The following is a 15,034-nucleotide window of genomic DNA, read 5'->3' as shown; positions in this document are numbered from 1 at the left end:
TAGAGGATCTAGCTATTATCTTTATCTGAATCGTTAGATTCATACAAATCCCTTAGAATATCTTTCGTGTAGTCGTCAGTTCAGACTTTTTAAAAATAAAGTGAGGTTGAGAACGCTTGAATCGCGAAATTTAATACCCTTTTTTCATATTTGCCTATTGAAATCACGAAAATAAAACCACGGAAAATAGTCTCGCCAAATTCGTGAAATTAAGTGCCCCCGAAATTAAGTACCAATAAGGTAGCAGTGTCAGTTGTATTATTAATAAAATAACAATTCTGTCTTGGCTCCAGGTTATTGATGACTAAACAATTTATTTTGATTTTGTTTTGAACTAAGGAATTACCAAATACATTAAATCAAGAAGTGTCAAGGTCTACTACAGCGTTTACAACAGACACCTGTATCGGAGGAGAATTTAAAGCAAACTGATCAAACCGAAAGAAGTCAGAATCAAAATATGTAACTGAACACTTGGGCCCCGTCCACACTACACCAGAGACATTTAAAAACAAAGCTCTATTTCTCCACCACAAAAATGGAACGTTTCAAAAACGCTATTCAAACCAAAAGTATTTGAAAACACCAGCTTGGAGGTCGGCAGACAAGACATGACTAGTCCCTGCGACTGGTCAGCCCTGCAAAAAGTCGCAGGGTCAAATCCTATCATGTGAACTAGCTATTTTTGACACAAAATCTAGTTGCAGGGACCAAAGTCTAGTCCCTGTGACTAGTCCCAGTAATTGAGACTGATTTGAATTTTTGTGACAAGTGCCTGCAACTTGTTGCTCAAGACGCTTAGTGTGAACTATTCATGGAACAAGTCCCTGCAACCAGTCCCTTCATGTAATTCTTCAGTGTACTAGTTACAGGGACAAGTCGTGGGGACTGGTCCCCTCTCGTATGCTGACCATTACGTATTAGTGTGGACAGAAAACATTTTAGAAATGGAGCTTTTCCAAAATGATGATATCACAATAATCATGCGATTTCTTCCTCAAATACAAAATACAAAATGATGGCAATTGTTGTGTTTTCGAATTTCTCTGGCATAGTGTGGACGGAAAACATTTGAAGCATTTTCAGAGTGAAAATGCTGTTTGTTTTCAATTGTATCTGGCAGTGTGGACAGGGCCTTAGCTAAATTTTACAAAAGAGGGCAACTAATTTCCGTCCTCATGGAATGACAAGTCCCTCTTGTTTTAAATGCCTAATTTGTAAAGAGCTAAGACTACAAGTCCTACAGGTGGGTTGAGTTGTCAGGTAATATAATGGTACAACTGCTTGAAACATTTACAACTAATAATCCTAGGTAATCTACATATATTTAAATGTGGCAAAGTTGTCATGTAGTTAAGAAAACTTTGAAGTTCGGGAGAGAACTCATCCTAACCTAGTATGAACTATTAGTAACGATATGAGTGTCACGAAACCAACATCACGCCCCCCCCCCCCCCTCCCCCTTTAGTTTTTTTTCAGGAGGAGGCAGGAAAACTCAATTTCAAAGTATTTAGTATCTTTTTTACTTTGAAAGTGCCATTTGTAAAGCTTTCGGGTGCTTTTGTTTCCACTCTGCCACATCCTTCTTGTATTTTTCGTGTTCTTTTCGGCTTTCCTCCTTGTACACCTCCTTCTCGTCATCGGTCATCTCCCTCCATTTCTGTCCCAGAACTTTCACGCGCTCAACCAGGGGTTCATTTTCCAATTCCCCAAGGTTCTCTTGCGTAAAACGAAAATAAGAAGATATCGGTCTTTTAGGATACCCCAAAAGCTGTCGCATTTCTTTAGCGAGCTTTTGCATCTTTTGGCCTCGTTTCTCCTTGAGGAAGGAAAGCTCCTGATCGGTCAATCCTTTTCCAAATTCTATAACTTGCAGCTTGTAGTCTTCCTTCATCTTGGCACATTTCTGTTCTAATTGATCCTTCTCCTCGTTTGAAAGGCTGTTCCATTCTTTGGCCAACTCTGACATAACAGCAGGACCCCCTGATCCAGGACTTAACTGGGCTTGGACCCTGGCATAGTTCTCCTGGAGAAACAAAGTATACTTTGTCGGAGGTTTCTTCGGTAACTTCTTCAGAGGAGCATTATAAATCTCCATTTTTTCCGCGTACGCCTTCTTGTAAGGGCTCTTTCCGTCTTCTGACATTTCTTTCCACTCGTGGGACAGAGCGCTTTGGATTTCTCGCGGTGATTTGTGAGGATTTTCTGCGGCAAGGCGTGCGCGGTTTGCACTAGCAAACATCTGAAAAGCAGTGGGAGGACGCTTAATCTTCGTTGGCTTTTGTTTGCGAGTGGCAAATCCACACGCTACAACGGCCCGATTCAAACTTAAGTTTAGCTGTTGAAATGGGAGCTTTTCCCGAACTATAACGGACAAAATGCGAGCGAACGCCATTCTAGCAGCAAAACAACAGGTTGACCGCCAAAAACCAACCTTGCGAAGAGTTCTGGGAACGATAATGCACGCAAGGCATGCATGGGCATTTTTCTGGAGGTTGGTAGTGGGGTGTGTCAAGGGTGTGTAATGTAAGAGACCATTTATATTTTTAATTTCGGGTTTGGGGGTTGGCCAGGCAATTGCCTGGGGGTTAGCAATTGCCAAAACGAATTGGAACGAGACAAAAAATTAAATTGTGCAAAGTGAGCCAGAAAGACCCATGTTGAACAAATTGAAAAAAAAATGTGCTCAACTTGATCCTGAAAAAAAGGATTCTAGGTCAGAAAAATCACCCAGTTCCCTTCAAAAATATAATGGTCTAACCTTAACTCTCCTCAAATCCTAAACTAGTTCCTTATGTATTGTTATCACAGTTCAGATTCTTAAAACAAGTTTAGTGTAAGGCTAGGATGAATAACTGCAAGCTACAAACTTTTACTGTTCACAGAAAATGCTGTGTGATAGTAATAAATTCCAACTTTTAGAAAGGAAGCCACATCACTTCCAGCTGGTTTTCATGTAGGTCCTGTCCAGGTCCTATAATCAGGCTGAGCAACAAAATCAGCCCACATATGGCACCAGAACTGGGCTACATTGGTAGGAGGTGAGCTTTATGTCCACTGCTCCACATGTTTTCATTATGAAAATGTTAATATACTATATCCAAAGGTGTTTTACAAAACAAATAACAATCAACTGAAAAATCAAAATTGAAAAACCGAAAAAGACAATAAAAAATAAAAATTGCCAATGAACTAAAAAATTTATTTACTGTTCCCTTGCCTTGCATACTTTACTTAGCTTTACTTCATAATAATTTACAAGATTTTGAAAAAAGCTGTTTTATGACTCAAGAATATCTTAAGCAAGCTCAGGTGAGATTTTCTAAGATTCAGGGCTCATATTTGTATATAGTGACTTACTACAGAAGACGTCAAGGTCAAACGTTTACCTTTCCAGGGCAAACACTCAGAAGAAAATTCATGGCCCATTTCCAGAATGCTAAATTACCTCAGAGCTAATTTATACATCAACTTGTAACTATTAGTTGACTACTTTTAAAAACACAAGCCAAAGGTGTTAGGCTGAAACATTATCATATTTACAGTATATACAGACTCTACCCTATGAACCCCAAAACCTTGGGTTTTTTTATGCAATACTTTAAATTAAAATTTACCATTTTAGCTTATCTTTAAGGTACCCTGCAAAGAGAGTCTCTTTGATTTGTAATTTATCTATGAAAAGTGAAAGCCCTCTGTACCAAGACTCTAATAACATTACAACAAAACAACAAAAACATTCTTGTATTAAAACTGAAGGAAGCCACTGCTGAGGAGGGACACACATAATGCCCTTAAGGTTACAGTATACCTTTAGAGTTGTCTCACATCAAAGCGATGTAGTACGTCTGGTTTAAACTGTAGATAACTAAACCTCCATATCAAATTAAAGCTTACAGAGCTGGCTAACAAACTATACCAAGAATTTTGAAATAAAATGAACTGTTGAATTTTTTACGACCCCTAATTGCGAGCGTCCAAATCACCTCCTGAGAGCTACAAATTGAAGCGAATGTTGTTTTTCACTTATTTAATTTGTTCTTCAGTTTCCGGACCAAAAGTGCTAGAGAAAGATGTTTGCAATATGGCATTTTCGTTCTCAGTGAAAATTTGCAGAACTTTTCGAAATAGGATTAAAAAAATATGGAGTGGCCATAGAAAAATCACTTTTGGAGAAAGACTATTTGGAAATACAAAATTCCCAGACACATTTTTTGTTTATATGACAACCTAGCCACTGTCCAAATTTGAGATCAAATGGACAAATTCCCTTTGACTTGTAGCTTTCATAAGTTACCCATATGATAATTCCAACCCTCACATTTCAAGGTTGCAAAAAATTTGACAATATATTTTGTTTCAAAATTCTTGGTATAGTGTGATAGCCAGCTCTATAAGCTTTAATTTGATATAAGGGTTTAGGCATCTACAGTTCAAACCGAACATGCTACATCCCTTGGATGTGACACACCTCTAAAAGTGATCTTAAGGTATATGGTAACCTTTATTAACAGGAACTCAAAAATGAAAAATGTAAGATTAAGTATCATTTGTTGATGGTTTTGTTCAATAGTTTTCTGCAGTAAAATGGATGTTGATCAGTGAGGGACTTAAATGGTGATCAATACATTGCAAGTATGTCACTTGTAAGGCACTGGACCGGACTATACCACCTGGTTTAATTTTAGACAAGTGTAAAACTAATGAAGCTAAGGCATCAACCTTTCTGCTTTAGCTTTAAACTATTACTCCTGTCCACAGTTTATTTAACAGTTTTTTTTTTTCTTTCACTCAACAACATCCATCCCCTCAACATTTTCATCTTCTTCATCTTCGGACTCCTGTGACCATTCAATTCCATCAACGTGCTCAAAATCCACAAGTTCTTGAACAGCAAGAACTAGCAAAGAAACAAACAAAGTATGCCCATCATTTAACAGGTTTGTCCTTGCCAAGTGTGCACAGCACTACAATCATTCTTTGTACTCTCAAACAATCAAACAATCAATAATAAAAATGTAAATCAACAATCTAGTAAAATAAGTTAGAGAACATTTTTTTCTCAAAACACAAATGGTTGTCAATATAATAAATTGTATTGCACACATTTTTTTGAACAATAACATGAAGCCACTAGAAAATCTGGCTGTTCAGGAGACCAACAGGGGTTAATTAAGGGCTGGGCATCGGGCAAATTGACCAGCTGTGAGGATGATTTTGCCCGCCTGGCTTGACCATCTAGAGGAAAGTTTTTCTTTTATAAAGAAACTCAGCCCAAAAAGTTTTGCCTGCCTGTGGAAACCAGTTGTAACCCTGCTGAAAATGTTTCATGAAACCCCTGAGCATGTCTCTTTCGTTGTGTGGCATTTACCTGGTATGGTGATGAGTGACATGTTATCAAATGTCAAGTAGTTTATGGTTTGAGACCATGCAGTTTTACTAATTTAGTACAGTGTAAGTTCATTTTTCTCCAGTGGGTGTATCAGGCAGTCATGTAGATCAAAAGTTGAATTTAGTCTTTGGCTTTGTTGCATAGTCCTCCACCCTGATAAAGTATCCCCCTAAGTGAAATTCTAATCCACCATAAGTAATGCCAGGTTATGGCAACAATAAAATTCTGCATGTGGAGGTAAGAGGTACTCTGAACATAATTTAAATTAAAGTTCCCTCTCTTATAAAGGAACTGCCCACACCTAAACACAGACTTATTGACCTGGAGTTAAACAAATCTTAACCTAGTCATATCACATTTTCAACTACCAAGGGTGATCAACATCTCTTTACAATACCACCACACTGTCAAACAGACAGGAGATTAAATGGAAAAAACTTCCCAAACTCATTCATAACTCATCAAGTAAAAACAAAGATAATCACAATCACAAAGGAGGTTTGGATACCCGGTCTTAATTAGCATAGATTTTGATGATTTTACTCCTCCGTTTACTCCATAGTTTTTGTTTCAATTGAGAAGATATACCAAACACTCAAGACAGCGTTTCATCGGCTATCCAAACACCTCAAATTTCGTCAAAAATACTCTGCTGTGCGTCGTATTTTCGATTCTCCTCTTGGTGTTTGGATAACCTGATGAAACACTGTCTCTTGTGTGTGATATATTACATCAAAACTGGGAGATGTTGGGATGTATCCTCAAATCTCAGTTATCTTTATTAATATTTTGAACTTACACTCTAAACTAACTGTGTTACAGTACATTAATATTACCTTCAGCCTCTGAAATTACAGCAGCAATCTGCTTGTAAAGTCTCGTTACACTGCTGACAACATGAATATACTGATGCTCCACTTCAACTCGATGCTCAACAAAAAGACGATCATTGAGACATAAAGTAGACAATAAGAAAACACCCTGCCGCAACAACACCAGACTAAAGCTGAAAATTTAAATTTGAAAAATTCCACATTTGAGATAAGATGAAGACTATGGTACAACATAATACTGTTATGTAGAATTTTAAAAATGATTGTCATAGATTAGGTAGGTAATTCTACTCCCCCCTGGATGGTATGCTTAAGTCCATTGCAGGGTTACCTTCAGCTTTAAATTTGCCAGTGTCCATTTATACACCTTGCCCAAGAACACAACACAGTGTCCCCGGCCAGGGCTCGAACCCAGACTGCTCAATCCAGAGTCGAGTGCACTAACCATGAGGCCACCGTGCCTCTCCTTGGTCATAAATTAACACAGAATAAAGCAATGGTTGAATTTCTTGTGTGTGTGTGTGTGTGTGTGTGTTTTTTTTTAATTTTGACAGAAATTAACTCACCTGTCTTTTGCATGCTTAATTAGAGACTCAGCTGAAGAATTGCCGAGGGAGTTGACTACTCTGTTCAGCATCAACACAAGGCATTTGATGAGCTGCAAAATGAGTTGATAATTCAGTCAGAACAGAAGAGAAAAAAGAGTTTGTCCCAAAATGCAATAACATACTTTGATGTAAATTCATCTTTCCTAGTGTTCACTAATTTAACACATTTGAGCAAAAACTGCCAAACTCAAATATAACCAGTCAAGCATGTTCATGAAAGGTCACATCCGATGGGAAAAAATATCCACAACACTTTGCATCCAAACATGAATTTATCATAGCGTGACCATAATAAACTATGACAGTAATACCCTTAACATCTACTGAATGTACTTTGAATTTTAAGATAGTAAAGACACTGAATTCTTTGAAAATAAAACAATGCTGCCTTCTGCAAAATGTTTTCACCTCAAGACTGCAATGGCATTCACTCTCCAGAGGAAATAATAAGGTTGACGAGTCATTGTTTTTCAGCAGGTTATTAACAAAGCCAACGATCTATGGATGAAAATCAAATAAATGCTGATCATTATTCTATTTTAACATGATCAAATTGTAATCTAAATCACTTACTACATGTGTGCAAAACACATAATAATATTATAATTATGTTATTTAAAAATTATGTCATGGGAATCATCAAGACAGAGTTTTCAGCTTATGTTTATTTAACAATAGTTTTCATAAGCATTAGCTGTGAGCCAGGATAATCTAAGAACCTGAGTTCATTGACAACATCATTATCATGATCATCATTATTTATTTACCATTAAAAAAGTCTTTATTAACTACAACAACCTAAGCAGGATGGGGAGACCTCCAGAAAAACCACCAGGCTGTTAGATGAGGCTACCGCAATTGTTAATATGGTTGTAACTATTTAGTCACCAATGCGCAACAGCTTTGCTAATTGAGTATTATTGCGATAAAACCTTAATCATCATTTTCTGAAAAGTGGAAAGGCTCGATTTTGAGTTATTGAGTAGGGTACATCGAAAAATATACTTGGTCACCATTTGTTATAGAGTTCTAAAGTAGAGACCGCATTCAAAAGTTCTTTTCCCAACAGTTTGGCCAAGTTGCTCTATTGTTTCAAGTGTTCCGATACCAAATTTCTGTTTGGCCTTAAAACGAGCAAACAAAAACTCTACTTAAATCCCTGAAATGCATCACAAAATTTCAATCAAAGCACCAGGGTCTGAAGCTTTTTGAGTAGCAAAGTGAAATTAAGAAATTCTAGATTCTCATAATTATTATATGCACTTCTTTCAATCAAATAAAACTTACCTGTAAATGAACTTGTTGATAACGAATGACAGGAACATCATCAGGTGTGAAACTCCATCCCTGATAAATCTTGAGTAAGACACAGTCATCTATTTTATACAAAAAATAACAAAAGAGCTTAAGTTTGAAATTTGATAACACTGCGGTAAATTGTTGTGCATCGACAGACAAGTATTAAACTTGAACATTTACAAGCTAAAAACAAAAAGCTATTGCCTGATGCAAACACATTTAGTGAAATTGGGAGAACTCAAAATTACTACAATTTGCTTTCTACAGGAGAAATATGCTTGTCAAAGATGTAGCTTAGCACTTGAGTTTTCATATCATTGATAATACAGTGGAATCCCGATTTCTCGAACCCTCATTTTATCTTACCTCCCGATACCTCATACCAAATGTCATTTCCCCTCCTCAGTCAAACACTGTAATTTCACTCCTGATTTCTTTCTAGCTATCCAATTTTTCTAACCAATTTTCATTCGGTTGGAAGTTTGAAAAATCTGGATCCCACTGTTAAGTAGTATGTTTTACCTGACTTAGAGCATAGTCTTTTCAGAATACCACTGTGTCTTGTTAGAGGAGTAAGGAGCAACGTGACCAAAGACAGAGAATTGAGACTCCAGTCTCTAGACAGACACTGAGACAGCAGACTGTCAGACAGTAATGGCAGCATTCTAAAATAATAAAGTAACCCTTTATTTCAACCAAGAGCAATAGAAAAAACTTTTCTGCACACTATTAACCATGCTGTCAGGCAGACAGGCATCATTAACAACCTTAATAATACTATTAATCAGGTGTGAGTGTGAAGCCTTGGAGCCGACTGGCTCATAGCTGCCGGATCTTATCCTGATTTCTGTTGCATGAAGCAGCTAGGAGTATTTCTACTCCCCCTGGACAGGATGCTAGTCCATCATGGGTCACTCCCCCACAATTTGTTTGGTTTCCACAACAATTCCCAGATACCCATTTATACTCCTGGGTGGAGAGAGGCAATGTGAGAGTTAAGAGTCTTGCCTGAGAACAAAACACAGTGTCCCCAGCCAGGACTCGAACCCGGACCGCTCGATCTAGGGACGAGTGCACTAATCATGAGACCACCACACCTCCACATTAATCAGGTAAGAATGTTATTTTTGTCCAGAGGTCTCCTCAACAGTTTTGCAAAACTAAAATTAAAAGGAAATCTGCAGTCCTTTTTGATTCATGTAATTTCCACATGTAGCATTGGCTATGAGCTAAACACTGCCTATTTATTCATCAAAAGGCCTGATTTAAACTTCAACGCAAGCTAAGTTATGCAAAAAATCTCCAATATTTAAACAATTGTACTGGCATACACAAACAGTACTCAAAGTATGGTATTCACAAACCTTGGGTAGAATTTGGCTTCACAGTTTTGTGCCAAAGATGTTAAGACTTGTAGAGCAGTGAAAACAACACTCATAGATTCTCTCTAAGCAAAGGAGAACATCACAACATTTAAACAAGGTATCTCTACAATGCTGTGAAAATTGAGACATTCCAAAAATAAATTACCTGAAATTATTGAGGATTACTATTCTATAAAATGTATGCAGTCTGTATGATTGTATACTTATCGGCCACTCCCCATTGGGGCTTTTCAGGACCAATGTAAACAAACAATGATAAATAAATATTCAAATAAACATAACTAGGTTAAGAATCCAAGCTGGCGGGAGGCAGACCAGTTGGCTATTTACAAGTGTAGCCAAGAAATTGAACTCGGGGCTACTGAGAACAACATCAGCTGGCGGTCAGAAGGGATTTGAACCCGGGACCTACGGATTTCAAATCTGGCGTTCTAACCACTCAGCCACACTGTCTCCATGTGCAAGTGAGATATGCAACCTGCTAAGCTGATATACGTGTACAAGGTCAGCATACCTGTCTCCCAGAAATCACTGGATATATTTTAGATACACTGACTACTTGATAAACCCACTGACCTGGTGAGGTGTCAACAATTTGAATAAGTAACCCAGCAGTTCTGTCTGTTGAACAATAGGCTCACTCTTTCCTTCCTCTATCAAACAAAGACAAAAGCGTCAACAATTTCAGTTGAATAGTAATTGAAAATAATTGCACTGGTCATGGTTTTAATACTCATGGAAACTGAATTTTTGCAGACTTTCTTTACAACTACATGTTCATATAAACTTTTTATAATATAGATAGGACCCTGCACGCACTCTGATTGGTCAAAAACCCATGTTTCATCAGAGTATAAAACATAGAAAAAGCGTGTTTTATTGTTTTTCGCCACATTACCTCTATATCATAAAGCAAATGAAGAAGCCTAAATTGTGTATTACACTGTGATAAAACTCCAGACATTTGAGAACACTTGAGAAATGCAGCTTGTTTTCTACATTTCCCTTGTGCTCTCAAATACCCGTCGTGTTTTATCACTGTAATACACGGCTTAGGCTTCTTTATTTGTTAAATACATCAGCTTCACTATAATGCAAGATCTCTGTGTTATATAAATCAGACTGGCAAATTACAAAACAAATATTGACAATAACATCATGAGAACACACAATTTCCACCACACCTTTCAAAGTAGTAACTTCTACCATTTGCTTGCTGGAATCTGAACTGTGTGAACTTACACCTGCACTCTTGGATAAACAAAAGAAGAATTATTCAAGAAGAAATGCAAATTAATCAATATCTAGCACAATTGTCTTGTCATTGTAACCCTAGGGTCACTGGTGCACACCTGGTAATTATGTTGTTGTTGTTGCTTTCTCCCCACATTTTAACATGTATATAATATTACAGGGCTGTCATTACATTTTGATTCACCTGTAGCATTGACCTTCACACCCGCCACAAACTTGTTCGTTTATGTGTAAATTGTATCAACTACAGGCAAGTTCACTTGAAACATCAAAAGCCCATGAAGCACACTCAGCCATAGCAGGTGTTATAGGTTATGGTCCTCATGGACAGCCCTGTAATTATTTGCTTCTCAGTAAAGATTCAGCATATCTTATTCTTAGAGGCCAAATCAGCCTCATTAACCCAAGGGTAAATTAAGTTATGTAAGCCCATGTATGCATCACTTATCCCAGTTTCCAAAGCAGTATACAGCATCTCTCTGTCAAGAAAAACCACGATGTTTAGAAAAAACTGTGAAACAAAACTTCTTTTTTCATGATTAGTTACCGGTATTTAAAACAACATAATACTTCATGCAAGCACACATAAAATGGTGTTACATAAAAAGATACTTAAGGTAAAAATATTTTGCACAAAATATTACACTTCAGAATTAATCACTTTTTTGATGGCAATATTATGACTTGTGAACAGTGGATGCTGAGAAAAGCCTTCAACTTCTTTACTTGAAAATATCTTCTTCTATGAAAAAAGACACCAACAGGAAAAAGACATGTCATTAATAACAGATGCAGATACAATATAATTTGCCTGTACTCTGCTTGCCAAATCTGGAAAATTGCTTTACCTTTCAAGTGGTAAAAGGAGGATTATTAATTTCTACTTCTTAAAAGTTCCACACAGGTAGGTCAGGAGGTGCAGTGGCCTCATGGTTAGTGTGCTCCCTTCCGGATTGAGCAGTCTGGGTCTCAGTCCCAGCCGGGGATACTGGGCAAGACACTTCACTCTCACAGTGCTTCTCTCCACCCAGGTGACTAATTGGGTACTGGCAAATTTATTGCTGAAGGTAACCTTGCGATGGACTAGCAACCCATCCACAGGGAAGTACAAATACTCCTAGTTACTTCATTCTACAGAAACTGGAGATAAGCACCAGCCTGATGGGACATTTAAAGAAACACTCATGAACGTTTGGGAGAACTCGAAAAAGCTGTGGAAACAATCGCCTGCAGCCTGTGTTCCCACAGCATTTCTCATTCTCCCAAATTTCCACTTCTGTTTCTGTAACTCAATAGAAACATGGTACATGTTTTCTATTTCTTAAAGGATTAATCACTGTTAGGATCACTCCTGAAGGTCCCAATAAAGAAACATGAATTCTCTTTACTGACTGTTATACAGTCCTGTTAAACTTTGTTCTGAGAATAATTTTTACTTGATATGAGTTCTTTATTCACCCAACTGCTGGATGTTTCAAAATTGAAGAGAGAGAAACACACAGAACAGACAGATTTCTACCTTCGTTGTTTCGCCTTTTCTTTCCATAACTTTGACATCGTCATCTTCACTGCTATCACTATATGCTCTGGCTGACTTTAAAATGCACTCACAAACTTCATAGCTGTACAGCACAAGAATGTTTAGAAGTCTCAGTGCAACTAAAGCTGTTGTCTGCAAGGTGGCAAGATTCTTAGCATGTTCACTTTCACACCCCAAGCCATCCTTCAGTTCTGAAAAATCTTGTGTTGGAGAGCCTCTGGGCAAACAAGTGCTTAGGATGTTGTCATCACTCGTTTCTGTTCTCTGTTCAATGTAATGCAAAATGTGGCACTCGAGTAAAGGAACGAAATTGACAGCTTTAGGTAAATGACCATCACGATGAGCTTTCAATTTTGATGTTGGTGTCGTGCCTTTCAAGTCACTGTCTACTTGACATTGATTTAAAAGCTCAGACAAAGTTTGCATCACGAAAGTGTTATCACCGCTAATTGAACAATCTTTCTGTGTTACAGTGCCCATAGATCTCTGCATTTTTGAGGTACCTTGAGTTTCAAATAGCCGCAGAGTATGTGAGACATTTGTTTCAGTGAGAGTTGTTTTTTGCAAAGCAGGATGAGAGTTTGCAAAAGGTCTATCAAGAGACAGAAGTGAAATAATGCTGCCTTCATTGAAAGTTTTGTTTTCTGGATCATGAAGAAGATGCAATTCTTTTTCATGTGGCGCTAAAAGGTTTTGAACAAGTTCAACTTCAAGTGTACTCTGAACATGAAGCTGCACAATTTCTTTTTCACTGATATTTGTTTCCCTTTGCTGTGTTTTCATCCTCTCTAGAGAAGGTGAGCTACTGGAATTGTCACTTACTACTGAATTTTCAGAATTCTCTCCCTCAGAAAGTCTTTGTGAGTTCTGTCTGTTTTGAGTTTTCAAATCTTTTGAGCTCTGCTTTATACACCTGGGTGACTTGTTTTGGGTCTCTGGAGATGTTTTCTGGAAAAATGAAGTGCCTGTTGGAAAAACTTCACTCAGATTGAAAGTCTTCCTTTTAGGACTACTGTTACTGCCTTCAGTCAAAGAAGCCGTCCTTTTCTTGTTTTGCTCAATCATTTGTGAAATTTCTCGTTCTTTGAACCGAATTTGAGTAGTTAAGTTTTCAACTTGTTTCTCTAATTCCTTTTCATGTTGGCTTTGTTCTCTGGCCTGTTGCTCTTGCACAGCTCTTTCTTCCCCTTGCCTCCTCTTCTCGTCAGCCTGATAATGCTCAAGGGAATCCCGCAAAATCTTGATCTCTCCATCTTTGCCGAATTTCTCCTCTTCCAGTGATTTCACCTTTGAGCTGGCAGCAGCAAAATCTGCTTTTAATCTTTCAATCTCCTTTCTCAAATTTTCCATTTGCCCGTCTTCAGGGTGACTTGTCACAGTAGTATTGCGGCTGCTGCTGCTGTTAAGAATGTTCATTTTACCAACACTGTTTGCTCTTGTGTGATCGCTGGCTAAGGAAACTGATCCATTACATTGGTCAATAAATGAAAGCAACACCGAGTCACTTTTCGTCAATGGTTTGGCATATTTCACACTAGCATCCTCTTCTGGATGTGTCACAATTGGCGCTCGAAATTCTCTAGTACTGTTGAAAGGAAAACCCACTGTGTCACTCAAACTGGAGTGGGATGTATTAACAACATATTCTTGAGTATTCTTAGTGTCATCATTTTCATCAGAACAATCTGCTGGGGATAGACGCGAAGAATAAAATACATCTTTACTGGCAGAGCTGAAATTTTCGTTTCTCAAGGGTACATTGGAAGTCAACTCGGCAGGATTAATCCTCTGGGCTTCCAGCTTCATGGATGCAGCCCGATCGCATTCATCAAGCTGTTCAGCTGCTGTCAAAAGTTCTTCATCGCAATCATCTTCTAAAGCATCAAACTCTTCATCAAAAACATCAAGAGGAAGATTGCGACATGCTTCCTCCGCAGCTATCTCCTCAGCCCTTTTATCGGACAAACAATGAGAACGTTTGAATTTTTTGTACGGAGACTCGTGGTTGATGTTGGCTCGTGGCTGAACTCCATTGCTTGTTGAACTCCCGGGTAGACCTGTAAACGCACTGCTGTCTCTTGATCGAGTTGCAACAGGATTGTAGATAAAATTACGCCTCTTCTGATTCCCCAGAAGATTATTGTTGCTAAAGTTGGACATCATTAACGAACACTAACGACTTCATACTCAAAGACCACAGACCCAACAGTGTGGAATATGGCAAATCGAAGTTTGCCGCGAAGACTGTTATCACGCTAGAGTTTCTGGGAGCGTCTGGTTAGGTGGAAGACCGCTGACATTGCCGCAGAAGATTTTAGCGTTCAAAACCCTTGTTTTACTTTGGTGATTTGAAGACTCCAGAGCGACAAGGACGACGATTAATATAAACTGCACCCCTCTTTTGTTCTTGAAGCTGACTCGTTAAATTAAGAACATGATTAGGAGGCAATTGTACAAATCTCACTTTTTGTTCCTTTAAACGTTACATAATGAATCTTCACACGGTTTATCTGTTCGGATGAGAAGTGGTTGGTTCCATCAGAGGACCTTGTTCAAACATAAATAGAAAAATAAATAAGTCTGCCATATTTTCAAACATGTATTTTCATGGAAGCAGGAACATGAGCTTTAATTCAAAGCCTATTCCGGCTTTGTGGGCGTCGCTTGAAATTTTTCCACCCCTAAGAGAGACCATTTCTAAATTTTAGAAATGATACCTCTCT

General features: G+C 38.0%; 2 protein-coding genes across 3 annotated transcripts; both read right to left on the bottom strand.

Moving 5' to 3' along the window:
• Window positions 1-288: 288 nt before the first annotated feature.
• LOC110044686 (transcription factor A, mitochondrial-like) lies at window positions 289-2,462 on the bottom strand. Its single transcript, XM_089292237.1, has one exon. The coding sequence runs from the start codon at window positions 2,393-2,395 to the stop codon at window positions 1,523-1,525; it is 873 nt and encodes a 290-aa protein (XP_089148363.1). The 5' UTR covers window positions 2,396-2,462; the 3' UTR covers window positions 289-1,522.
• A 719-nt stretch (window positions 2,463-3,181) lies between these two features.
• On the bottom strand, window positions 3,182-14,742 carry LOC110044685 (uncharacterized). Of its 2 annotated transcripts, none has more exons than XM_089292234.1 (11): window positions 12,291-14,742; window positions 11,433-11,510; window positions 10,702-10,768; window positions 10,094-10,170; window positions 9,497-9,579; window positions 8,655-8,797; window positions 8,121-8,209; window positions 7,242-7,331; window positions 6,792-6,883; window positions 6,229-6,398; window positions 3,182-4,900 (listed from the first exon to the last, which is right to left on the bottom strand). In XM_089292234.1, exons 1-11 carry the CDS (start codon window positions 14,472-14,474, stop codon window positions 4,788-4,790), a joined length of 3,186 nt encoding a protein of 1,061 aa, XP_089148360.1. In that variant the 5' UTR covers window positions 14,475-14,742; the 3' UTR covers window positions 3,182-4,787. The 2 variants fall into 2 exon arrangements, with proteins under 2 accessions (XP_089148360.1, XP_089148359.1); XM_089292233.1 differs by having other exon boundaries at window positions 11,433-11,513; window positions 12,291-14,740.
• Window positions 14,743-15,034: the final 292 nt, after the last annotated feature.

This window comes from Orbicella faveolata, unplaced genomic scaffold, assembly GCF_042242905.1.
Source record: "Orbicella faveolata isolate gen_17 unplaced genomic scaffold, um_ofav_v1 contig_24, whole genome shotgun sequence".
Classification (NCBI taxonomy): Eukaryota; Metazoa; Cnidaria; class Anthozoa; order Scleractinia; family Merulinidae; genus Orbicella; species Orbicella faveolata.
Note: the sequence above shows the minus strand (reverse complement) of the source record. Positions and strands in the feature narration are given on the sequence as shown.